A 27,553-nucleotide genomic window follows, 5' to 3' on the forward strand; every position below is an offset into this window, starting at 1 on the left:
TTTTTACTGCTAAAGCTTTTGTGTTCATTATTTTTTATGCGTATAGGTACTGATATTTAAATACAAATATACTGAGTATTTAAATGTTTAAATGCTTGTTTGTCGTGTGTGAACATAGCTACCAAAGAAGTCTTCAGAAACCCTTCATTTGTAAGCAGGTCCTCATTTTTAGCCATATTAAGTGTTGCTTTTCAAAACACAGCCTTTCCAATCTACTTAAAAGGCTAAAACATTGGGTACATTGCATTTCCTGAATATTAAGCTCACAGGAAATTCCAAAACATCATCATCAATCATAAATACAAGATTCCACTTTTGGTTTAAACTTCTGGATGGCTTATCAAGCTATTTTTTCAGCTTTAAGGAAACTCACTTTACTAGAGATAAAATTGTGGTTTTCTTAAAAATGCACCCCCGGGGCTAGTCTGCGGTTGGTTAATTTGCAACAAGATCTGTCAAACAACGTCTGTTTAACCAGTCAGCTAATCATTGTCATTTATCGTTAGCCCAACTACCTTAGAGAAACATTAATGGGTTATGTAGGAAAAATGACACCAGATTCCTATAATGACTTTTGAGGAAATTAACTTTGAGGTTTGGTTAGCAAAACTAAGAATTGGAATCAAGATGAAAATCAGGGTTTTGTAGTAGACCACGAGATGTGAGCTAATCAACAATCTAAAAAACAGTTTGAACACAATATCCCTTTGTTTAGCTGGGCACAATGTGTGGATTACTCCCACTAATGTGAATAAATGTATTCACTACAATGAGAATTTGTTTACGTGAGGTCTGGAGTGCAAATTTAGCCACTTTAACTCACAACCTGCAGCTGCCAATATATACCTTAGTTTAGGTACATACTGAACAAAAAAAAGTAACAACGTTCTAGATTATTATTACTAGATCGAGATAATTTGTTTTTGACAAGAACAAATTAACCGGCAAGACTAATATCGAGTGCACAAACAGTAATAAAACCTCAAGATTTGCGATATGCTTTGTATGATAACACTGTGAAGGAAGCTGTCACATGCAGATCTGGATCCACTCCATTTTCCTTCCTGTCAAACAAACAAGCTATTGTTTCATCAAGGCATGACTCATAGGTTACACCTAGAAGCCAAGACAAGTCAAAAGCCCTGGTGGAAGTTCTCAAACACTTCAGGGAGAGTTTTTCATTGAGCATCGTTTTGTGCAGTGTTGTTTTTGTCTGTTTTATTCAAGCACGCCGAGACAGATCATCGTAGGGAAGAAAACAATGACATGGGTGTGACTCTTGTGTGTGCAAAAGTGAGTGTGCTTCGTGAACTGGAGCAAAACAACTCCTGAAAGTGTACTGTAACAAAGAGTTCAAGCTTGGCTGTGACAACAAATGAAAAGAGAAACATACCTGCAGAGAAAGTTCGCACAGCCTGCATAAAGTATCATGAGGGTGATACATCACAGATCTGCAGAGCACATTAAAACCCAAACGACCTCTTATACTGAAAGTTTACACCTTGACAAAGAAAAATATCTTTACTTTCTCTAAATGTTGGTACACAGATGCAAAAACTAATTCCTATTCTAACATAGTCTTAATCGGAAAGGATTAAGCCATTCTCGGTCAATCCCAAGCAGACGCTAGAGCCCTAAACTACCAAACAAAACATCTCAAAATAGCCCTAAAATACACAATTTTTGTTGTAAAATAAGGATGAATTTCTGCTTTGAAAAAAAAAAAAAAAAAAAAAAAAAGGCAGCAACTTGAAAAATAAGCACACGGGCAAACAGATTAGACTGATGCGAGGGGTCCTGTTGAAAACAGCTAACTCCAACACCCAGACTTATTTTTCCACTGTGGTCTTAAGCCTCCGGTAGCACGGGTTACCTATTTGGTTTGTGTACACAGAGCTGCTTCAGTCTCTTGCCGTGTCAGCACTGGATAAGGTTTCTACACTGATTCACAAACTGCAGAGAGTCACAGGACGCCAAGCTAAACAGATAAAGAGCTGAGCTGTGGTGGAAAAGCAGTAGAGTGTAAACATTTAGAGAAGCTTCGCTGGATGGGTGCACTGTGTGCAAATGTGTAAATAACTGTAATGATGTTAGAAGGTGATTAGAGTTTGGAAATAATGTTACGTAAAGCGAGACATTTATCATTTCAATATTATCATTCAAAACAGAAGTAGGGCAATAATTAACGTTCTGTTTACAAAGCGTATTTTTTTAGTGTACATAACAAAACTCTCTGACATAGGCTACTGGTGACAACAGAAGTCTGCAAAATCTTGTTCGTTTTGTAAACTGCTTAGTAGTAGGTGATCTAAATAAGTATTAGCATCTTAAAATATTTGGTTATTCGTCTTCAAATAATATTACAAAATTTTCCCTATTGCTAGGCAGTTTGCACCAGTGATTATGAAGCATTATATTGCTATTTCACCAGCAACATAACAAAGTTGATACCCAAGAAATGCTCTGCAAGTGCTTCACAGGCTTAAGTTAAATTGACAGTAAGTAACAACACAAGTTGTTGTGGTTGTAGAAGCAATTGGGCAGAGAGATCTGATGGCATTCAGTTTGTACTAAAGTCCCAACCATAACCAATGGGCAATAAGCAGAGCTGCACAGGGCAGTGCAACAGTATATTTGCAAAGACTTGATCTACTCACAATCTTCATAAGAATTGGATTTGCGCCTGTAATATTATCAATGGTACCAATACAACTGACTGATCATTTCATAGTTTTCCTGTAGCATTTCCACATCATTTGTCATTTCAAATCTTAACAGAAACATTTATTGGTCCCACAATAAATTTTTTTTATTGTGGTTTTGTTTTAGTGTTCAAACTTGCAACAATAACGTTATTGAGAAAGAGCAACATTGGTTTGGATTAATGGAGAAAATGTCAACAGAGTAATTCCTTTGGTTATACTTCATCTCTAGTACCACACAGCCTTACGCAACCCTCAAAGTTTATGTCAACTGCTGGTTTGTTAAACAATAACAGAACTATTGAGGACAATAACACTCTTCTGCATTGCTGCCTCCATACTAGAAACTGCACAATGTTTGACAGAATTTAATTCCTTAATATTTCTTTTTCTTACTGTTTTATTTCTGCAGTTAGTAAGTATTATCTATGGTGTGTTTTACTATCTTGTAGGTACTGATAAAAAAAAAAAAATTGTCAATGCAACTTGTATTTATTAATTCATACATTTAATATTTTTTTTATTTTTTACTTAAAACTGAATTCAGACCTACAAAACCAACACTGTCCCATACATAGTTTGCTATCAATCTTTTTTCTTTTTCTTTTTTTTTTTTTTTACAAATTTCTATAAAACAGTGTGATACACAAGGCCTGGTTTGTGGCGACAAATCTATGGATTATGTTAAAGAAATATTGCCAGCGAAACAACCGCAAATCTGTTGAAGGCAGGAAATAACAAGACTGTCAGATAAAGAGCCATAAGGATTACAGAGAGACAGATTGAGGAGGAACATTTCAGGAAATAGGTTTTTGGGCTTAGGTTTTGCAAAATCAGCAGGAAATAAACAGCAGAATTAGAAACTGAGAAAGAGATTAAGGCTTACATTGGGATAAGAAATGAGTAAAGGAAAGGAGTTGGATTGTCCCCTAAAAAGTTTCACTAGAGCGTATAAGGCAAGGTCTCTGGGAGAACAAAAAGAACCCCCCCTGTAGACAGATTAACAAGAGCCAGGGGGACATTCCTTCCCTCAACTGCAAACAGGATGTGAGTTTAAGAACTAGAGGGAAAGCCTGCTTTTTTTTTATTGCACCAGATCTATTCATCTCCCCTCAGCTGCTGGGACAAAAGAGACATACTCACCCTGGCATCGCCGTTGGCAGGCCGGGGTCCATGGCTGAAAGCCTGAGCTGCATCCCTGTGGTACACCTTAAGGCAAGAGTGATCTGTGATGTTCCTGTAAGGGAAGGAGGTGTTGGTTGGTAGGAAGGCGGCCCAGATATCCCCGTCGGAGCGCGGCCGGTCTTGCCTCAACCTAGATCGCTTTAAGTGCTCAGCCAACGGCACATTCTCTGACAGAGGGACTGACAGTCCTTCGTCAAGTGACATTTTCTCTAACAAAAATATGCACTAAAGGTTTTCTGAGATGTGTCAAGCGGACCTCTTATTTCCTTTGTGCTGATCTCATTCTAAGTGTGTCGCACCTTGTACCAACCTTAAGGCACCACGAGACAATTTTTTACAACCTTGATAAAGGATTAGTCACAAAGTACACACTTCACTTGAGCGGGATCTCTGCGGAGTAAGAGGGCAAAGTTTATTATGTCACGCCGCATTTGGTTTCTGCTTTTTATCTCTGCACAGAGAATCTCCAGCATTTCGATGTACTTTTCTAGTTAATACCAAGAATCCACAAGAAGAAATAAAACATGTTCTTAGATACAATCTGTATCGCTGTGCACATAAATGGAATACCACACAACACCATACTTTTGAAGTTTTTTTCCCCCAAACAAACAAACTGAAAGTTTTGCAAAACTTTTGCATAACAGAGGACAGAAGACAAAAACATTTCCAAAAAGTCTTCCTCTGTTTGTTCGAGACATTTTGCCACACAGCTCCACATTCAAAATAACTTTCTTTTTAACGTGGATGGGAAAAGGAAGCAAACTTTCCTGCCCTGAGACATTTCCTGTTCAAAGGAAGTTAGGAACAAAAGGGCCAGATATCAGACTAGTTTGGCTGGAAGATTTGTCACTGAAGCGATAGATTTCCTTAGGATAGTTCTGGGTGAATTTCTTAATGACACAGAGCTCCCAATGCACCAATAAAAATGTTAACTTAGTTTATACTGATCCTTCCTGTTTTTTTTTTTTTTTTTATTATTATTATTTGTATCTCTGGCTTGTCAAAAATTACTGTATTTGAAAATCAGAGATTGGATACTTGCAGATTATTAATGCAACAAGTGAGAACCCAACTGTTCCAGCTGTCAGTAAATTCAACTGTAATGTTCTAACTCACAAATCGTGAGCTAGAACATTAGTATGGCTTAAATAGTTTTCGAGCAGATATGAAAAATACTCTATGTTTGCCTTTTGACAGCTTGATGTCTCGTGGACACTGAGCATATCACTAATTGCTAGAGGCTCTGATTTTATTATTAGTCACTGATTCTACAGCAATGCGTAAAAAGCTAACTATTGAATTATTAACAGGATCACCACAGAAATAATCCAATTAAATGATTTCCAGAGGGCAAAAAGTCAAAAATGTTGAAACAGTTTAGCTTCTGAGTTTTAAACTACTAATGTTCTAACTTCCTGCAGCAGCTAGCTGTGCTGAAATGCTAACACTAGCTTATTATGTGACACAACATCTTGCTAAAACTGACAGCATATCACTAATTGCTTGAGGATCTTGTGTAATAAGGTTTAATTTTACATACAAACATACAGTAACTCCTTACCTGACATCAGCGAGTTCGTAGTACATGTTCCTCATGTCGTCTTTGACGTACATGACAGCACTGGGTGACTCCAACATCTTCATGTTGAGGTGCTGCGGGAAGGCACTGACAAACAGAGCTCTGATTGTATCGATGCTGGTGATCTCATTCGGCATGCGTATCTGTTTGGTCTCATCGCCGTGCTGCAGGTAGAGTACACCTAGGGACAGAAGAGCAATGAAATTAGAATGAAATTAAGATCTCAAAAACAGATGTGGTTTCCAAGTATGAGAATGCATAATCTAATTTATCCCCTACAACCGGAAACCCACAACTTTTAATTTGGTTTGGTTTGTGGAAGTAATCCGTTTATGAAGCTACAAAACTATAAAAACTGTCCAGTTAGGAAGCAGTAGAATGTCTTTACTGATGGTAACTTAATGACTGTACACCAAGACTGAAAAGCTATGATACAATCGCTCTGTCTTTAACTGAAGTTCTAATGTGAAGCTTAAAGTGTAATCCAGTAAAAGCTAAGGGACAGAATGGAGGGATCTGGGGGACAACATCTGCACAAGATTAACAAAGATATAAGTTTAATATATCCACACTACAAGACTACTTGGACTACAGTACAAAAGTATAGGCAGAAAAAAAACAAAGAAACTTCTGGAGATACACAACATCGGCATTGGTATATGTTAGTCTTTTTTTTTTTTTTTAACATTGGTATCAATCTAAAAAGTAAAACCAGGCCGTTTGTGAGTGTTTCAGGAGGTGGAATGGAGTGGGTTCAACATGTGGTACTGGTTTGGTCATGTGACAGAGATAGTCATGCAGTGCAGGATTGTTAGGGTGTTTGAAGCAGAGAAGCAATGTAGGTGGTGTGGTTGCTTTCACAGAGTCATAAGTGTAGGGAAACACATACAATGTACATATAATATCAGTAAATATCGGTCTTAACATTAGTATTAATTAATATGGGATATTGATATCAGCCCAAGTCTTTGTACCTCTAGAAGTTTCCTATTAAGTTGATGACGCATAGTGACCTGAGTAAAAGTCCTAGCTGAACTGAAAGTCATTACTTTCTATGCTGAATGATTTCTACCCGGCACTGTGGAACAAAATAAATCAAAGTGAATCCCTACAAACTGTCAAGTTTTCTATATGCAGAAATGTATAAATCTTTCACCCAGTTTCTATCTGTGCTGGAAATTAGAAAGTATTTTTAGTCAAGAAAATTACTTGATAATAACATGTTAGTTGGGGCAGAGGCAAAGCTGTGCGCTCTGGGAGGAACAGTAAATGTTGTGTATCAAAAAGACCAAAGTCTGAACCTCTGAACTCTGGGTGTGGCTTCTGTGCTGTGCTTTAAAAAAAAAAAAAAAAAAAACAGATGACTCTCCCACAACATTTATGAACACGCCCCACACTGCACTTGTATAAACAGTGCCAGGGGAAAGAAAACAAATTCTATTTTCTGTCTGATTCGATGGTTGACACTGACATACAGTGTCAACAATGTTTAAAGAAACATTTAAAGTTGATACAACTGGATTGCAAAAGTTCAACCATTTTACAGCAAAAATGAGCCCAAAAGTCAAATATCCTTACATGTAAAGGCAGATTAAGAGTATATTTATAATTTTTCCAATGGAAACAGAAAGGAGGCATGATTTTACTTGGTAAACCCTATAAAAACCAGGTCTGTAAAAGCTACCAGATGTCAGTGAAATATTATACAAGATACTACATGCTCCATGAGACGGGGGAGGCAAAGCCAGGAAATAAAACTGCTGAGTCTCTGCACTGCACTCCTTGGTTTGTCTGCGTTTCTGTGCAGTAGCAAATTCACACAGTGACCCATTTGCATCTTTTCCTGTGAGATAGGTTAGAATAAAGTGATTTTTTTTTAAATGCAGATTTTGGCTACTTGGAAAGGAAAAAAGTTTCACACAACTATTATGAGGATTTCTTCTGCATTTAAAGTATTATGTGTAGGTCGGAAAGAAGAATCGAGTTACATTCCAGGGTGCCTGACCTCGCTGAAAGCTTGCAACAAATGGCTAGCTGGTTTTGTAACCAAAACCAGCTAGCCACAGACTGGAAACTTTTTTGAGTTTAACACGTCTTCACTGAGAAACAGATGTACAAACTAAACAAGGTAGTTAACCACCCCCCCCCTCTCTCTCCCCTTTATCACTTGGACCACAACTAAACAACAACTAAACTACATTTCAGCCACAAGTTAAAGCCATTTAATAGAGTCCAACTGATGCTACACTGTTGAATGTGATACTCACCGAAGAGGTCTGGAGGATTTCCAGTTTCCTTGCTCAGCCTTATGTTGTAAAGAAAAAGACCATGCAGCAACTCGTGCCGCGAGAGACGAGGGTACAAGGAATCCCCAAATGTCCGTTGGGACAAAGTGGAGCGTGTGCCGTTGCCTCCGTGTGTGCACGCGTGTGTGTGCCTGAGAAACTGTGGGAGGGACACAGTTGTAAAGCGGTGCCCCCCGTTTTCTCTCCACCCCTTCATCACACCATAACTCCCCACTGTCCCTACGCTTTGTCCTGATGTTTTCGAAGGAGAGAAGGAGCGTAACGGAGCACACGTATGTGTGAGTTTGTTCATGCGTGTCCATATATGTGTGTCGTAAAGCCTCTTTTCTGATGGGGTTTTGCTTTTATGCAGTAGAGTCGTCGCGCTGAACAAATCAAAACCTGTGAAAAACGGCTCCACGCAGTTTGATTCTTTCCGACAAAATACGCAACTCTCTCTTTATCCGTAACTACGGGGTTTGCTAAGAAGTGAACTGCAAAAAAAAAAAGTAATCTAAAGAACTTTAAACATTATTGTTTGTTGAAAAGTGTGAAAGGTCCTTGCAATAATATATCCACCATTTTGCAAAATTTGTACATTTTCTGCATATGTACAAAAGTCTTAGGAATTCCATGGGAGGATTCACTAAGATTTCAACACAAGAAAAAACGGACACTACGTAAGACAAAACTAAGAGGGGTGGTGGAAAGAAGGTGAAAGGAAAAATGTAAGAGGTAGATAGAACATGACGGAAAAAATAAATTAAACCACAATTATTTTTTTTGTCCTTAATTGTAAAGTGAATTAAAGATATCTTTTCATTTATTAGCTTGAAGGCAAAAACGGTATAATTATGTAATGATGAAAAAAAAGTACATACTGTCACGATCTGGGTTCTCTGCGTCATCTCCTCACCACCACCATCCATACCACTTTATGACACATACAGTTTTGCAACAAGAATGAATATTAAAAAAGCAGAAAACTAACATCTTAAGGCAAAACAATTAAGTGTTGATTTATTAAACATTAAGAGGGATCACTGGGAGCATTCAGATATTTATTTATTTTCTGTCAGTGAATTCTGGGCAAGTAGAAACACAATCATTTTTTGTGTTCATTTACATAAGAGTTTGCTGATGTCAGAGCTAACTGATTTTGAATAAGTCGTTAAAAACCATTAGTAGCCGTAAGTGACAGTTACGGTTTTGAATAACAGTGGAAAACTTTTTAAAACGAAGGTTAACTTACAACCAGTCAGAAACACTAACAGGTTTAACAAGAGTGGCTCAAATTCTTCATGAGATTTTCTTAACAGCATGCTTTTATTGCGGTTTCATGTGACAAACCAACATAAATTAGTTCAAAACAGTTCAGTGGAAGAAAAGAGAAAATCTGATAATACTGTTGAGCGTTTCAGTTCAATCCACCCCCCATTATTCAAAATTGTAAAACTACCTTCCACTGCAAATACTCTTGTCACTTGTTTGTGATGACTTGACCAGTGTGTATTCTTTGAATTGAACTGTTTAATACCAGCTTTGGATGTATGTTTAACCTGTCTGTCCTGCAACTTTTAGATGTGCCTCTGCTGCACCACAACTGAAAAAAATAATTAAGTCATTAGCAAGGCTCAGGAGAACCGATCTACACAGGGAGGAGGTAATTAAGCCATTTCATTCCACTGTTTTTTACCTGTGGCACATCTAAACACTGCAGGACAGCGGCCCTTGAGGACTGGAGTTTGACACCCCTGTCATTGTGAATGACAACCTGAGACCAACAGGTTAAGGTTGTCCTGCTGGAAAGTAACCTCTACCCCAATTTTTGCAGCCTACAAACAGGTTTTAGGCTACATTTATTACTGTGTCCCCTACACGTCTTGTGCTAAACTGCAAATGTTATTTATTAACTTTCTTTCAAAAATGGTTTTCTTTTTGTCACTTTTTTTTTAAACAAAGGTCAAATTTGTAGATTTGTTAACAAATTTCCTCAATGGAGAAGTTGATATTTGGTTGTTTTGATAATGAATGCTCACCTTGCTCCCGCTGTCAGTTCAGGTTTTAAAACCTAATTCCCTTAACCAAACATTGGGATTTCAACATGGTGTAACAGTGAAATTAGCCCTAAATAAACAAAATCATCCGCCCGTAAGTTCTTCGTAACACTTTAGAGAAGTCAATCCTGACAGTTTTTAGGGCAGGAAAGTGAATAATGAAGTGAAAAGCATGAAGAAACTTTCTCAAAAAAAAAAAAAAGGAACAAACTATTTTTTGCATTTTGCACTTTGATCTTCTTCAGAATATGTTAGAACCAACATCAACTGTTTTTTTGTTTACTTGTCTACAAGACTTTATTGCAAAAATATGGATAGTGTAGGTGTTTGTACTGAGCATAGAAGTTTATCAACTTAAAGAGAAAAGATGTTCAGTGTAAATTTGTAGACTGAGGCTGTTAAGCCATCTGGGGGAGACATGAAAAGAAAAAAAAAAGTAGTTCAACTAGAAAATGTATTCTTCTAATATATTTTCTCTTTCATTTTGCGATGTAAGCCTATGGTGCAGTGAGGTGATGGTGGGCCCGCCACAGGGCTGAGTTTGCAGCCATTAGGGTCATTTGCTCAAGAGACCCATCCTGATTCAATGACTCCCCAGTCTCACTAACTTCCTGCCCCGGGCTCAGACTACTCTGCTCTGCTTTGCCCTGTTCAGTTTTGACAGGGAAGGTTTTCCGGCTCTCTCATGAAAAATAGGAATGCAATGCAGTTAGGGAAAGGACAACCCTGATCATTAATTTGTTTATGTTGAGTCTTTAGGACTAGTGGAAAACAAAGTTTTGCAAAGTAAACTGAAAATTAGAGGAACTGTTGGCAACAAAAGATGTGGAAATTGCAAAGTCTTCTCTCTTATTCTGTGCTTGACTTTAAAAATTTTATTACAGGGCTGGTTTCAGTGCCGCATTGCTGAAAGGCATCACCATGTACAGAAGGCTCATGAACTTTGTAATAAAGTACTTCCTGAGAACACTTTCTTTAGCTGTCCTTTCTGATAATAACTTAAGCTTTATAAATGCTTCTCCTGCAAAGTCATCAGCCTTATTTAAGGACTCCTGTATTTGCTTCAAGTGATGTAATAAAACACAACACACAAGTTCCGCAACTGTGTCTTTCTGAACTAACAGTCTGGATGCTACACTGCTACAGTCCTGATGCATTATCCAATGCAGATATCAATCCCTTGTAAAAGTATTCATGCCCCTTTAAACCTCATCAAACCCCTTTAGCTCCATCTCCCATCCCCTTTAATCAAGTTTCGAGTAAACCCGCCCCATGATGCTCTCACCACCATTTCTGGAAATGGTGTTTTCAGGGTTTCCACAACATAGTACTTTAAATAATACATAGATTCCGACACCACAGGACATACGGTACGTCAAGGCAAGATGTGTCTGATAGCAGCAGTTGTAATGTGACAAAACGTAAAAAAAAAAAAGGATTCAAGTATAAATGTATGACTAAGATACCAAAGAAGCAAACAAGAGAGCATACCTAATGAGCGGTCCTTTGTCTGGTTGGTCGATCGCACCACTGGCAGGCTGGCACGGACTCGGCTGCCGCGGGTGAAGGCTGTGGGTGCGTCCGTTTCAGACATGGCGTCCAACGACTCCAGTGAGGCCAAGGATAGGTGGTCGACCTGATCCCCAACGCCGGGCTGTGGGCTGGGGCCGTGCTTTGGACTTCTGCTCTGGAGTGGGAGGAGGCAAGTGGAAACAGGATTGAGTCCATTGATGCTTATGATGAAACTGCACATAAAGTTTGCAATACTGGAATGAAAGATAAAAGTTCAAATTTGAAATTGTTTGCTTTGCAGGACCACGCTGCTCATAACTTGGACTCTGTCCTGTGTTTTTTTTTAAAGTCAAACACATTGCCCTGCTTGATTCATGCTCAGTAACAAAACAAGCTAAAACACAGCAGCCATGCAAATGTGCAGGGAGGCATTTAACTCAAAAACGTTCCTTGAAAACAATTTAGAGGATTTTGGGGCTCCATTTATGATAAACCTCAAACTAATCTGTATGATGTGGCTTCCTCAAACCCAGCTTAAAGAGAAAAATGACAGCAGTATCATACAGGTACTTTATTGTCCTTTAAGTTGATGCTTTTCCTACTTTAAAAAAAATGGCAAAAATGTTCAGACCACTCAAACTTTTTTACCCTTTGTCATATTACAAATACAAGCTCCAATGTATTTCTAGGATGTTTCTTAATGACCAACACAAAGTTATTGTGGAATGGAAGAGAAGTGTTGCATGGTGTTTTGAATGTTGCATGGTTTTTTGACATTGCTTTTTAAATTTTAAATAGAGTTGGAACCTAAAGTCAGTGGATTGGTTTAGATGAAAGGACTCTCAGGTCTGACTGCACTTGAGAATTTTGTGCAAGACTTGAATGTTGAATATTACTGGTGACAAATGTTCTCCATCTAATCTGACTGTGCTTGAGCTTTTTTTTTTTTTGCAAAGAAAATTCTACAAATTATGCAAAGCTGGTAGAGACAAACCTCAGATATCTCACCGTTGTAATTGCAGCAAAGAAAGATTCTACAAAGTATTAATTCTGTGAGGTTGAATGCTATGCACACCCTTTTTCTGATTTTTATTTGATAAAACATTTTTACATTTTTCCACTCAACTGTCACTTGTTTGTAATGTGACAAAATGTACATAGCTGAAATATTGCAGACCAGGCCTATTGGGTTATCTAATACATGCTACTGTACATTCGTAGTCATTTGTTGAAAATGTTAAAAAAAACAACGTTTTTTTTTTTCACTTGATATTTTAGAAGCCTTCATTGGCTGGACCAGTTCAGCCTAGCAGCCAAGGCGAGAAGCACAAAGGTTGGGAACACGGTCACACAACAGATGCTAGTAGGGGTGAGAACACATCCACACACACACCCACCCTATGACACACAAACCCAGCATGATGCAGATAAGATAAAAGGCAAACTAACTTGGTAGGGTGATTGGATTTTCATCAAATACCTCTGAATGTCAAGCTCAGAGTGAAGAGAAGCAATCATGGCCTGTAAAGACTGATGGCAGGAAAGAAAAGGGAGAAAAGGAGTAAAAACTAAAATAACATGGCTAAAAAATGCCAGTGGGAGCTTGAAATGGAAAATGAGATGTTCATCAAAGAAAACAGAAGAGCCCTGGTAGCAAATCAACCTCTTTAGCAGAAAATAGAAAAGAAGAAAGAAGCAGCATGAGAGACCTAGATGCAAGACATGTGAGCCGTTCACACCAATACGTTGCATAAATCAGGGATTAAAATGATGCCCCATGTAACAGCATTAAAGTGCGCTCATGTGTTTGTAACGTATTGTCATGGTGACCTTTAAAAAGAATGAGGTCACATGGAGTTAACATGTAACCTGAAACCAGACAAATGTTGGGAACTTAATCTGAGCACTGAATGATTTAAAAGCTCATTCAGTGATGGTGGAAGCAAACAGCCCTCCCACACCGCTGCTCAAGCTTCCACCATGCTCCACTGGGAGAACCAGCGGTCTCCACCAACTTTAGGTACTAATTATGTCAGCGCGGTATGTCTGTGTAAACTTATATCGTCTCAAACTCCAAAGGTGTAGAAGAATAATACAAACTAAAAAAAAATCTTTAAGAAGTTTAAAAATGTAAGCTGCATTGCATTTTTTTTCTGCAACAGCACAAAATATAATAGATTTCCATCAGAAATATATATATAAAAAAAAATATTTTTATTTTTGGAGAATGCAGTGGCTCTATTTTTCCTGGCCTTGATCAAAGGTTCACTTTCCCTTGTAGCTTGCCTTTTATTATGAATGAAATGCTATGTTGATTGAACAGTTTCTCTATTACGCTTTGGACTGCAGTTCTGGGGGAACAACTGGATCTCCCATGGCTCTTACTAATATGGCTAAAAATCACATATGACCAACTAATGTTTTTGAATATAGATGTAGGACAGGTTTTAGATTTTTCCCCCCCTGTTTTTTAATGGAATAAACACATTGAAGTTCTAGAAAAAATGGCACTGAAAGTATCAGTAATATATTTTTAGATATATTAGCAACTATTGTAACTATCCATTTTTTTTACATCGTTGTGCACAAATGGAAACATTCCACAGAAGAAAATGTATCCACTATGTGTAAAAGTTTTGTTTTTCTTTATTTAAAAAAAAAAAAAAGTAAAACACCGGCCAAAGGCAGAAGTTGCTCTTTGGTTTGTAAAGGCTGCAAACCTGGCCTGGATTCAGCAGAAGGGAGAGAGCAATATGAGGAATACCTTTTAGTTTCAGGTTTTCAAATGTTTAGATTGTCTAGGCATTTAGGCTTTAAATTAACAAAATGAAAACAATTATTACTTGTATTCTATTTTTTACCCACAACCTGAAAAAATATCAGAGAGAGTAGCTCAGTCACATTTTCTATGGTACAATGAGCATTGATCCAGGGTTATTTTGAAATTTTAAGCTTCATTGTTGTTACTCTACGACTGAGAACGCAGAATGTAGAAAAGGTCATTTACACAGCAATGATGGGGTTCTAAATGCACTTAGTGCACTTTAGAGTTATGACAACCCTTCTGTCAAAGCAAATGCACTAAAGTGTTATCACAAAAAGTGTGAACATATATCATTACACTATTACAACATTATTAAGCAACAATTTGGTAATGTTGCTGTGATGTGGTAGGTACTGCAACTGAAATTCTTCATTTCATGGTGCCATCACGGTTTAATGTGTTTAAAAGTTTTGGGCATTACCACTACTACCAAAGCAAATTGATGAAACAAAAGTGGATTTTATTTTTAAATAACGCTAAAATCTGTCAGTAAAAAAAAGAAAAACTTCTTGGCTCTTCAAGTTTAAATATGCCAGGAATATGAATAATTTTGAGCTTACCAGAATATTATCAGTTTGAATGTAATGAAAACACAGCTGTCCCAGCCAACAGCTTTCAGATGTGAAAACCGCGACTGTAAAACCCTTTTTCAGCCTTCTTGGACCTACAGTGCATTCCATCCCACACTCCAGTCAAAATTGTGCAGCCTGTGAGTCCCTGTTTTACACCGCATTGACTTTGACAGCTATGATGAATGTGAAACAGAGACATTGGCGTTAGCTTCAATACTGAAATATGGAAAGGTACAAAGTCTTGAAACAAGGCTGCTAGGAGGCAATATGTCTGAAAAATAACACCTGAACGTGTCAAAAAAAAAAAAAAATCTGAAAATGGCGTGTTGTGTGGTGAGCTGCAGCCAATGCCAGTAGGCTGTTATAAAAGGCCCATGCTCAATAGTCACTGTGATTAGAGAATGTTAGAGAAGGTCTAGAAATAACTTGGTGCCTAATCAGAAATCTCAGTTGTGTGGCTGGAGTTGCAGCCAACCTTTTCCTCAAGTCATCAAGCATTTGCTCCTAAATTTGCCTGAATGCCATGCATGAAGGGAGCTTTATATGACATGGATGTCAAGACTAATGCAGTGTGAGCAAGCAGTGATCAGGCAAACAGCCACGGTTGTGGAGGAAAAAAAACAAACAAAAAAAAAACAGAGAAGGCTGGAAGTAGTTTGGTTGCCCTCTGTCTCTTTGTGTGAGTCTGCTTGTACGCCCATGAAAGAGTAAGAGGGATGTAAAGAAGGACTGGGTGCGTGCATGAGTGACTCGGGCCATTGTTCCAGAAAATGTGACCTGAACACGGGACATCCTGCAAACATTTATGCAACAGTCTGCTGTCATCATGAAGAAAGCTCGGGTCTGTGTGTTGAGGTACTGTTCAAACAGAGCAGGTCGGAGCTGTCAATTCTACATTTTCAACTCGTCCATAAAAGCTTTTTTACTGCAACTTATCACCTGTTGTGAGTCTTTAAAGAGCTCTTTAAAAGCAAAGTGGCTATGTTTTATGATTTCTTAAAGCAATGCAGATGAAGTTATGTCATCCCGGCGTCGTCTTGGCTCCTGACGGACAGGCTGCCACGCGGAGCAGAGCTGGAACGATTAAAGTAAATTATGATTGTTAAGAATAATAGCGGATCCCAGCAGGAGCCTGCTGTGTCACTCATGGAGATTTAAGTATAGACGTGGCCTCAAAGGTTGCCGTTATGCACACCTCCTGCAGCCAGTCCACACAAAGCCATCTGATTGGTGCCTACGATCTTATATAATCTACAGTATATAACTTGAGTTATAATGACTTTCTCTTACACAAACCCTCTTTTTACTGTAAGGAGTGGACATTTGTCTGACATTTTTCCACAAACCCCATTTGACCCGTTAGCTGCAGCATGTCTCTATTAAATGTAATCCAGCTTTTCTTTTATATTTTGTCACATTTAACAACAAAAACAATGCATTTTGTAAAGATTTTGTTTTAGATAAATAAAATTCTCTGCATGATTGTAAAGTGGAATGAAACTGTAAATGAGTTTTTAATAAGTAGAATATTTGGGCGGCATGTCCCAGCTTCTAGAAACTGGCATTTTCACAACACCTGAGCTGTGAATCTCTGACACTCCTCCAGAGTAACCATGGACCTTCTGCTTCTAAGCCTTTCTGTTAGGATTGATGTCCTTCTCTTTCCATGTTGGGGTGATGAATCAAATGGTACCCTAAAAATTTTCAAAGCTTGGGATATTGTTTCATAACTTAGCAAATGTTCTCAGGTAAATGTCTCTTGGACAAACGTCTTCAGAGTTCAGAGAATAAATTAGACATTTAGGAATTATCTAAGGGTATCAGAGTTAAAGGGGGTCAATAGAAAATGCATACAGCAATTTTAAGGTTTTGTTTACCAAAAAAAATTAGACAATGTACAATTTTCCCTCCACCTTAAAATTCTAAGTCTTGTTTTTACTGCTTTATCACATAAGATTATTTCAAACAGAAAAGTGATGGTAGAATGTTATAAAACAAACAAAAAAAAGTTCAAGGGGTGTAAGTACTTTTCATGGTCCTACTGCATCATCCAAAGATACCAAACAAAGGTCACCTGTGGAGGTGTTTATCTGAATACAATAGAATGTATTCACACAACGTCTGCTATGTGCACAACCAGAGCAAATACACACAAGGTAACCAGAGAAACACGTTTTATTCACCCGTTCTATATGGTGGAAAGAATGCCAACAGAGGACGAAGAGGAGGTTGTTATGGCTTTAAAAATGCAAACACTGATGTTGGGAGCACGACTTTTCACTTAAGATGCTAATTTGGCTGGAGCTCTGGGGAGAAGACGTACAGCTTACGGTAATTACCGGGATGTGAGCTCAACAGCAAACTCATAAACAGAACAAGGCGGCTTCAAGAAATGCTGTAACTTTCTTTTTTTTTCTTTTCTTTTCATTCCAACACATTATTTCAATGAAAGAGCAAAGCCTGGGAAAATTGATGTGATAAGAGAAAAGTTCAAGCCGGACTGCCCTCATCTCCTTAGGATAAATGTGTTTATGTGTGCCGCAGAGACAGTGTTCAGCAGAGCGAGAGTTAATTGAAAATCAAGCGCATGAGTCTACAGAAAGCTCCACATGACTGGTCTGTACTCTGTCTGTGGCCTGACGATCAGCCTTTGTTTTCTATACTCTAAAAGACATTATATCAAAATTCCCCAGTCATCCATTCCCATTCACTGCAAACACCACCCTCTGTCCGCTCCCTCCACCGATGCATTCCTCCTCTAATCCTTTTGCTACAAACCTCGCATGACCTTTCACGGATGGGCTTGTTTGTTAATTGGTGTGTTAATTCAGATGACTTTATAGTAGTAACAATCAAAGCTTACTACAATAGAGAGGGAGAACGGTGCCAGAAAACCCAGTAAACATTAAGAGACCCTCGCAAAATTAAATATGCAAAACAGTAATAACAACTCTTATGCATTAATTAAATATCAGATTGAGTAGAAGGATAGCAAAATAATCTCATGCAAATCAGGATCGTAGATACAACACAGGTCATTACATAAGATAATAAGATAAAGGAAGCATTACAAATATCTTTTAGACACCTTGTAAAAGGAGCTGTGAGAAAGAAAAAAAACATATAAAGCATTAAATGCATTGCACACTGGTTCTGCTATTATTTGGCCTGTGCTTATTAATAGTTGACATAATATTCAATCTCCAATAATAAATGAAGCACAAAACCTGGTAGAGAGCTAAAAAATGCACTATTTACCATTTTTGCCAAGTTTCAACAGTCCACCAGTGAGTTCCATGTGAGACCAGAAACTCCTCGCTCTGAGAGAGAAACAGTCTCTTCCTGTGTTATCGTCGCAGCACTTGCTCTGCACAACTGGCCCCTGTCCTGCTCCCTTCCCTCTCTACTCCACACCATAGCGGATGCAGACACCGCCCCCTCCACCGCTACAACCATCTACCACGTCCCTAACGATCCAGCAGCAGCACATTGCAAGCAAACACACAATCCACAGTAGGAAGACAGCAGGGGGAAAGCCATTGTTTTTATGTGAGCCATTTAAATTCCACCATGACTGTCCAGCCTAAGTTATGGAGTGGCAGGGACTTATTGAATGTGTCTGAATATTTCTTACTTTCTTGAAGATTCAGAGGTTAAATTCTGGACACCTGCAGCAATCCTAAACTTCATAAATGAGACAAGTTGAAACAGACACTTGTATTTAATTAAAAAACAAACTGCTCCAACACTACAATATGGGTTTTGGTGTTGATGCAAATCCGAAGCTAGTCTTCAAACTCATAGGGCTAAAATGATAGACACACGATCGGTCTGATATTTGGTAAATGAGTGGGTTGACATGGTTGACAAAACGACTGGGGCGAATATTTAACACAAGTTCTGCAGTTGAGGAAGCAACTTAATGGTGGATCAGCAGCTTCAGGTACAGTTTAGACTTCTGTCAATTGTGCCATTCCTGGCACAGCTGTAAATCAGACGTTGCCAGCATTTCCACAAAATAGTCATAAACCAGGATTTTGATGGCAGACATAGTTACACGATCACTTTGAGTTTGTTTAGCAGGAGAGTTTGTGTTTTCTTTCTGACCTTAGTTCTTTTTTCCCATATAACAAAGGGTATTCCTACTTGTTCCATCAATGGAAGTTTCTGTGGCCAATGTTTGATAACTAACCTGCCAACACAAAATTGAGTATGCTATATTCTTTTCGTGAAAGGCTCATCTTGTTTTTGAGTATATTCTAATAAGTCATTACCAAATTTTTTTGCTTTTCAAAAAGTTACTTAAGCCTTGCACTAAAAACAGGCAGTTATAAAAGATAACAGGTCCAGACTTAAACCAAGACCGAAAGAACCCTTACTGCATGTAGTAATTTGCACACATTCAGTCTGCTTCTCACCTACCTACTATCCTTCTTGCCAAACAAACACATGCAAACTATTTGCTTACGGCTTGATTTGTCCCAACTTGCTCCTGGATATAGACCGTGAGACTGAACATTTAGGACAGCCCAGAACTGTGCAATAAGTGCTCAATTTGCTTACATGTGCAGATAAATCCTTCATGGTAAAACAAAAAGTGGACACATTTGCCATCACTAGTCAGAAAACTAGTTTTTGCATGAGTCACAGCTGTTTTTACAAAGAGAAACAAAGCTTTCTTCTCTCTTGTAAAAGGAAAATCCTTTGTGCTGTCTAGCAAACTGAAAGTTCGCAAAAGGAAGAGTGAAACATATGCTAACTACTTTAGGTATAGCATTTTTTTTAATGCTTGTTAACACAAACACCGTTTCAGTGCAGTTAGCTATCTAGATGTAATGAAGACTGGTCCAAGATAGCAGAGAAGGAAACATTGATGAAATAAACCTTTGTTACTGCCATGGTATGAGGAGCACCATCTCTGACTGTACAGCAAGTTGATTTGGACCAAAATCACCAAGGAATGTTTCAGAAACATTGTTGAATATATGCCACCAAATAGGGGTCCATCTTAGTACTATCAATGTGCACCTAATAAAGTGGCACATGGGTGTATTTAAATAACTGACACAAACAATGTTTTTTGTTTTTTTTTTTCTATGGGAAACCAGTTATCTTGTAAGACACAACATGCTGTCAGGAATTCTTGAAACCAATTAACAACTTCCTGAAGACTGCATGGCTTCTTTGTGCCGCATTTATTATACCTACTTTCTGCTTGCATGAGCAGATACTTAATAATTAGCCCGGGGTTTTAAAAGGAAATCACAGACAAGCACCTAACACTCAATTTTACTGTACTTTTTCCCCTCATATTTTTGCTGATTCGTCCAAAAACTTATTCCCAATCATCCACCTTTGTTCCAGTCAATTAACAGTAGAAACCATTAAATCTCTGGACTTATGCTTTAATGTGTTAGCGGCAACTGCACTTTTTAAACTGCAGTCTAAACAAAATACATGATCAATTAGTAGAAAATATGACAAGCTTGCGTATGTAAAGCATGAAACCCCAGTTGAGGCAAAAACATTAAGAGAACCGTGCCACACACTTCACATCTATCAAACCAATTAGTTACAACAAATTAGCTCCAAAAGCCAAGAGAAACTTTACTGCTGCAAATTACAGGTGCTTCCTATCATCCATGTCATCTTGCTTAGTGCAAGACAAATCTGTGCGCTCATTGTATTAGCTGGAAAACGTACTTCAAATATCTTATGAATGCGGCTTATTTGACTTTAAATAATTCAGCTGCTGTGCTGCCAACCCTATCCCTTTATCTTCACCAAGAGCGAGCCAGCGGGAAATAAAATACAGAGGATCAAAATAGGTTTGAGCCAGATGCTCAGAGCTGTGAAATCATCCCGGTACTCCTTCATCTCTGAATCGTCTTTTGAAGTGAGGCTCATTCCTTTGACGCAAACGAATGGGTCCAGATGTAGGATAGACTTGCATACCAAAGGTATAAATCGGAGGTCAAGGGGGAAAATTCAACCTATATATTCAAATACAGTGCCCACAACTATTCTTGCCAACATTAAGATGTTTACTTATGCTTTAAAAGTAAATTGGTAAAGCTTACTTTGTTCTTAAGAAGCTACTCTGTTGCTTCAGTTCTCTTGAACTTTGGAGATTTTCTCTCTTTTTTACTGCTTGGTCATCATCCAGTCTGTTTGTCACAGTTCCAGTTGTTTTAGAGGCTGTCAATTATTGCTCCAACAGCAGATATGGGGAACTTCAGAGAAGTACTTCATTTCTGGCCTATGAATGTCTGGCTTGTGTGAATGCCATGTTCTTTTGTGTTTCTCAGGATGAAGGGAAACATAAAATGGGAAACTTAGGGACATGAGTCCAATAGAAATAGGTCTTATGTCACATTGTATTTATACTTTAGGGAAGCGTGAGCTTTTGAATTAACATTTAAAAATCCCTACATTTTGCTTTTAACTTAGTGTTAAAAATAAATTTAAAAAATGGTTTCCTTAAAAAGTGTTGTAGAAATTGGTTGGAGTAGCAAGAATTGCACTTCTTAAACATACTTCAGTTAGTCTTGGAGGCCTTTGCAAATATGAATGAAAAACATTTTTGGCAAGTTTCTTTTTGCTCCAGCGCTTATATAGAGCAGCTAGTGAAAATGCACACAACAAACAGAGGATAATTGAATGTTATGGGAAATTAGGATGTTCAGGGGAGGAAACATATATCAGAGTGGCTGTAAAAGATTAACCTTAACAGAATGAAATAAATTTATTTCAGACTTTACCCAAAGTCAGAAAGGTGATTTTCACATTGGCTTTGGCTGACATTTATGTAGTAAGTAATGATATCCAATTTCAATCCTTTGAAATGCGAGTTCAAAATAAGAGGTCAAATGTAAGCACAGTTATATCATCTGGAAACCCCAGTGATGGAGATATTGAGTTTTATTTTAGCAAACCCAAATTCTTTAGCTATCCCTTTACTCAACTGAACTGTAGATTACATTTCACCAACATAAAAGTGCTATATAATTGACCCCAACATTTTTTCATTAACCAATCAAAACCAACAATGACGTCGACCAAAAGATGCTTAAATCTGCACATACTGGTCAAGAATTACTAAATACCAATGACTAACCAAACAACTAAATCCAACAACTGCCAAATCTGACTACGTTTAACAAATACGCTCAAATTAAAGCTATAAGCCACTGGTTTAAATGTTGTCAGATATAAGCCCTGTTCACTGTTGGTACTCAGATGTACTTTTCCACTGAAGACTTATGCTGGTGTTGAGCTTCAGCCACAACATTTACTTTTACCATTGCTTAGTAACATGGCCAGAACCATAACTGTAAATTCAGACATAATTAATGCAAGTCGTCTTTACTCCAGAGTGATTCCATTATTTCTCTTCAATTCGAAATGCATTAGTCAGAATCATCACAAATTAAAACAACTTTTTGTTAAGTAATGGAATTGCCTCTTTGCCTTCTTTGTGTTGGCGTAGTTTAAACAGTAGGTTTTGTAAAAGGGCAAACAAGCTGAAGAAATATGTTAAATAACCAGCCAGTAAAACTCCTATGTTGACAAACGGCATTCATGGTGCTCCAAAGGAGCGTAAGGGCACAAGGTTAAAAATGTCACTGCCTTTGCCTGTCAAGATGATCCAAACTTGTTAGGATCCTCATCACCTTTGCATGCCTTTTTGGGGTAGAGCAGCACCAAGTCAGACCGCTGTTGTTATCTTAAGTCAGTGGTTATACAGCTCTGTTTTTGCTGCAGAACCGGGCACAGAGAAGAGCTCAGACCTGATTAGCTGGTCTGATTAGTCCACTGGCGTTGCGTTTGAGACAGCGTGTAAAATTCTGTCTGGCTTGCCTCATTATCAGCATTGGTCAGTGGCAGGTCCATCAGGGCCTTCTGTCAGAGCAGCTTAAAACTCCCCACCCCTCCAACGACACTTGGGATTAGACACAGTTTCGGCGCCACTTGTCCTCTCAGTTGGGGTGCCGCACCCCTAAAAACAAACCCTATACCCCGACAAAACATCCTGGTTAACGATCCAGTCATCAAATGGACATCTCCATCTTTCTGCATCCTGTTTCTGTCAGATCATCATTTTATGTAGAAGCGGCAGCAAGAACAGCCCCTGCTGATTTGAAAGGTGATGTTTGGGTCCTAACATGTATCATTGTACTTTACATGACATTTGTAAACCAAGCAGCAGACCCTAAAGAAAGATTTACGACTCAGAGGTTTCACATCAAAACGCAATCTAAACTTTTTAGGTATGTATTGTAAAAAAAAAAAAAAAAAAAAATAGATAAAAAATACAATCAAATTAAAGTTATCAGCAACAGAATAACATGAAACCATTTACTAGGATTTTAAAAGTTCCAGCTTTTATATTTAAATGAGTTATTCTGTGAAGTCCTACAGGGATGCTGAGGCAGCACTGGATATTAGTAACTTATCTTGGGTTTAGTATTTATTTAAAACCAGAGGCGATTCCATCCCAAGACTAATCCCAATTCAGTTCAGCTTTTCTTTAATCATGTTCCGATCTCTTGCAGGACGCTGCACTTGGAGTCAACATTATCTTGTTGACCTTGAATCTGTGAGGCAAGAGTGTAGCGGAGCCAGGAACCCACAGAGAAAAGAATGCGGGAGGCTGGCCAAATGTTGCTTAAAAAAGACTCAGGTGGAGGCTTTAAAAACTGCCTTTACTTTCTAAACTCCCATTTTCAAAGTTTTTATTATATTCAAACATGGATTAAGCTGCTAAAAAAATGTGGTAAGGTAAGGTCTTTTTTTCAGTGGTGCATTGAATTTATTATCCTCTTTTCAGACGCAGATCTGCGTCTGAAAAGAGCCCCTATACTTGTAAAGACCATGTTATAGAGTATAGTCTATAAGATATACTCTATATCATGGTCTCTACAAGTATAGGCACTTTAAGGGCACTGTTTATCATTTATGTACCCATCAATACCTTTATATTTTCCTGCTTCATAGATAAACAGCTAATCAATCAAAGTTTGTTCTAAATTACTGAACTATTAATAGATTTTTTTTTTAGAAAATAACTACAAATTTTTAGGTGAAAAAGGGTTATGAAATGTTGCATCGTTGTAATCTATTTTCCCACAGCACATGTCCAAGACTACAGTGGTACAAAACAATAAAATGACAAATAGACCAGCAGGTATTTATTTGTATATTTTTTTACTAGCTACTGCTCTAAATCCAGCTGTTTTTCCAAATAAAGCGTGCTCAACTTATCTATTTGGGCATCCAAGTTCCACTTTCTAAACTTAATCTAAAAGCATAACTGCAGAGTTTAAAATAACTTGACAACATGGGTCTGAGTATTTAGGAAAAGTTTAAGCTGAAGTGGAAGTAGGAAAGATACCCCAAATGCTCTGGAGCATTGCTTCAACACAATCTTAGGGAAACTATGTGGAAGGAATCCACTTAAACCGCAGATTACGACACTTTAAACGTCTTCAGAAAAATGCACATACATTAGACAAAACACATTACAGTAAGCAAAAGCAACAAAAAAATCAGCTCTGATCTGAATAAAACAACAGCAAAATGATTACAACCTGTTATATAAAGCAACATCATAAGAAAACAGAGCTGCTTTTGACTATCAGTCAGGCCTTTATCAGTTTCAATGTGCATGTTTACTCAGCAAAGCAGACTGAAAAAATATTATGTTATCACTAACATTGGAGGAAAGGTTTACATAAAAAAAACCTATGAAAATATCCTTGTCAGCAAAAATAAAAACTTGAATTCATAAGCACTGAATGCAGTTTTTATGTTCATATTAATTCAAATGAACAGCAGAATAATTTAAACATATTTTAAATAAGAAAAATGATCAGCTCTTTCTTCAGTTTGTTCTTCAAGTGATATTCCAATGACATTGATTTATTGATCTCTAAAGTGACATAATTCAGAGTTAATTCTTTCATCTTGTAACATACACAATCTAGCAAATGTCTGGATAGAAGAGTGAAGCTTTGTGAACTCAAAAACAAGAAATACTGAAGAAAGCCTTCCACGACCCTTAAATCAGTTAACCTTTCTTTGAACAAGCAATGAAAGATCTTCATGAAAGAATTTGGAAAATCACTTTAATTGGAGTGATTTTCACCTCAGGAAGTAAATGACTACAGTAATTGAAACGATCAAAAGGCCTACTACAATAATTTGTGCCCCCAACAATTTCCATAAAACCAGTTTAATTAAAGAATATACTTTAGGTATACTTTGCTTTTGATATGTTAAGAGTGTCGAGGATTTTCCTGGGGCATGAACACAATAAGAAACAAAGGCACATTTGCCCTAAATACTCTTCAAAATTGGAAAGACACAGAGACATAACTTTCAAGTAAGGCAAATGAGGGTTTATAAGTGCAGAAAATAGCTCCAACAAAATATTTTCTTACCTAAGCTCAGTCTGTGCAATAATGAAAAACCTGGAAGATGATGGTGGGGGAGATAAAATAAACAATCCCTTTAAAATTCACTGGGAAGAGAAATGCAACAATTGGTAGAGGTCTCTATAAACACAACATCGTTTTTGGCTTTTTGTACCAAAGATGCACAGAGAAATCAACCGCAAGCCAAAATCGACTGATTTTCAGCCTGAAATCCCTTGAACTGTGACCACTCTTCAGTGTGGGAGGTGTAACGGAGAAAATAAGCGACTAAACTGTTTAGAGAGCTAATCAACAATAGGTGAAGGTTGTGTACTAAATCTGCCATTTTGTAAATTTTTGTTTTGGTTATTTCATACCTGACCTTTTCAGGTATCTTTCAGTCATCTACCACAGGCCTTCAAATCATACCCATCCTGGGGATATTTTAGTTAAGTTCCAAAATAATAACCCAAAATTGGTATGAGTAATGGTCTGCATTCTTCAGAATGATAAAATGAGACTGTTAATCATGCTTAAAGGTGAATTTAATGTACTCTCGGTCAGTCTGTCTGCCTGTTGAACACAAAGGCACTTAGACGCTCCAAAATATCTGCTCCATTCTGTTCGAAAATTTGTTCACAGCTCATCACACACACAGAAACTGACACAGCCACAGGAAGGAATTTGGATTTTGTGTCTGTGTGTGCGTGTTTGTGATCGGTCAAGCAGCTCATTTAGTCGCAGTCGTCGCCCCTGGGCAGAGGCAGAAGGGTGAAGAGGATGTGTGGCAGTCTGGGCCAGTGGGAAGTTATCTCATCTCCCTTTGGGAGGCTTCCAGGTGTTTAGAGGAGGAGGGGGGGTTTGAGGAGTGGAGGAGATTAAACCACTTGCTTTTGTTGTGGCTTTAAGGATCACAGAAGTAGAAAAAGAGTATCTCATCAGTCTCCTCATTTCAGTCACTGTTGGGGCAGCCATTCAGAAAATACAAGGGTCATCAACTTTTCCGGCTCCCGTGATATTATCTTTCCAACCTCCGGATGACCTTGATAAAACTTCCACCTATGTAACTCAAAACCAAGCAGACATTTCATTCTCGCCTCTGAAGCGTGCACTGCCACCGATGTGGCTTTTCCTGTATGGCCGGCATCTTTACACCTGCGTGGGAAAGGCAACAAATCATCCACTCTATTGCTCACACAGCAGTGCTACTGCGAGGCTTGTTTTCTGCTTGTGTTGTCTTGAAACTGAATAACACCTCCCTGGGATGCAAGATGACAAATGCTGCAATAATATCTTTGTTTGTACTTTGTTTTCATTTTCTCCTGCATCTGTTAGCAGTTACTGATTGCATTTCTCTTGAGAATGCCAATCAGATTATGCCAAGCACAGTTTACAATCACGGTTTACTCTATTCATGAACCCCGAATTCACTTGTCAAATATTCATACTTGTATTCGTCTGCCTTATGGCAATGTCCTGTAATAAATTCAAAGTAATCACCAGCAAGCTCCATCTCACCAATCCAAATAACAAACTTGCAATTAGCATTAGCTGTGCCCCTAATATCTGGGTTGATGAACTCTAAAAGCAACAAAACATTTTGTTTTCTACACTATCTTAACTTAGATTAAAGTAATACTACAGAAATGACCTCTTCTGAGGATACTGGGCTACATCTGTAACGATCCATGTACTTTGAATGACCCAAAGTATATTTAGATACAAAATAGAAGAAAGGAGCTTGGGGCTTCCTGGAAGTAGGCAGCAGGCATCTGGTCTTGTAAAATTGAGATAATGATAGACCATGAGAGCCAAAACAAATTAAACAATTCTGAACATGTTACAGACATCACATCTAGCATCAGTCTTTATCTATAAAAATGTTCCACACTTGATTCAATGCAATGTCTAAAACTGTCAAAAATTACAAAGGCAAAGAAGTTGAGCAGCAACAACTAATACACTACAAAAAAGGGAATTTTGGGGGTATTAACTATTACCATACACAACACCATCCGCCTATCAATCTCCTGCTATATTTTTCCCTCATTTGTGAACAAGACCATGGAACTGGTGCAGATTGGTGATACATCTGCACTGTACCAAACTGTTTTACAGTGCAACTTGCCACCATCTGCCTGAATGCATTGTGAAGTACTTTGGGGTTGCTATGGACTTGATAAAGCGCTATACAAGTGCAGGTCATTTCCCATTTATTTATTTTTATAGAATGTCCATTTTTAAAAAGTGCAGTCAAGGCATTGGGTGTTATTTGTTTTGCCATTCAAAGACTGTTTGGGGCCCTCAGCAGGCAACCCGTTTAAAAACTTTCTGGGAGCGCCCCTGGTAAAAAAAAAAAAAAAAAAAAAAAAAAAAAAAAAAAAAAAAAACACAACAAAAAATTCTCAAAAAAACACCT

The 27,553-nt window shown here is 38.0% G+C and overlaps 1 protein-coding gene across 23 annotated transcripts in view; it reads right to left on the reverse strand.

The window, feature by feature from the left end:
• kiaa1217 (KIAA1217 ortholog) overlaps positions 1-27,553 on the reverse strand; it is a 104,238-nt gene that overhangs the window by 24,669 nt on the left and 52,016 nt on the right. For 18 of the 23 annotated variants that reach the window (XM_015049464.1, XM_015049462.1, XM_015049460.1 and 15 more), the window contains exons 3-6: positions 12,773-12,853; positions 11,303-11,498; positions 5,452-5,650; positions 3,846-3,939 (exon numbers count right to left, since the gene is read on the reverse strand). In XM_015049464.1, the coding sequence (XP_014904950.1) occupies positions 3,846-3,939; positions 5,452-5,650; positions 11,303-11,498; positions 12,773-12,853 (570 nt within the window). Of the gene's footprint in view, positions 1-3,845; positions 3,940-5,451; positions 5,651-7,736; positions 7,987-11,302; positions 11,499-12,772; positions 12,854-17,977; positions 18,091-27,553 lie in introns of those variants that run through there. The other 5 variants (XM_015049458.1, XM_015049457.1, XM_015049477.1 and 2 more) reach the window with 3 other exon arrangements.

This window comes from Poecilia latipinna, unplaced genomic scaffold (genome assembly GCF_001443285.1).
Source record: "Poecilia latipinna isolate Pla-1442-1.1 unplaced genomic scaffold, P_latipinna-1.0 Scaffold948, whole genome shotgun sequence".
NCBI lineage: Eukaryota > Metazoa > Chordata > Actinopteri > Cyprinodontiformes > Poeciliidae > Poecilia > Poecilia latipinna.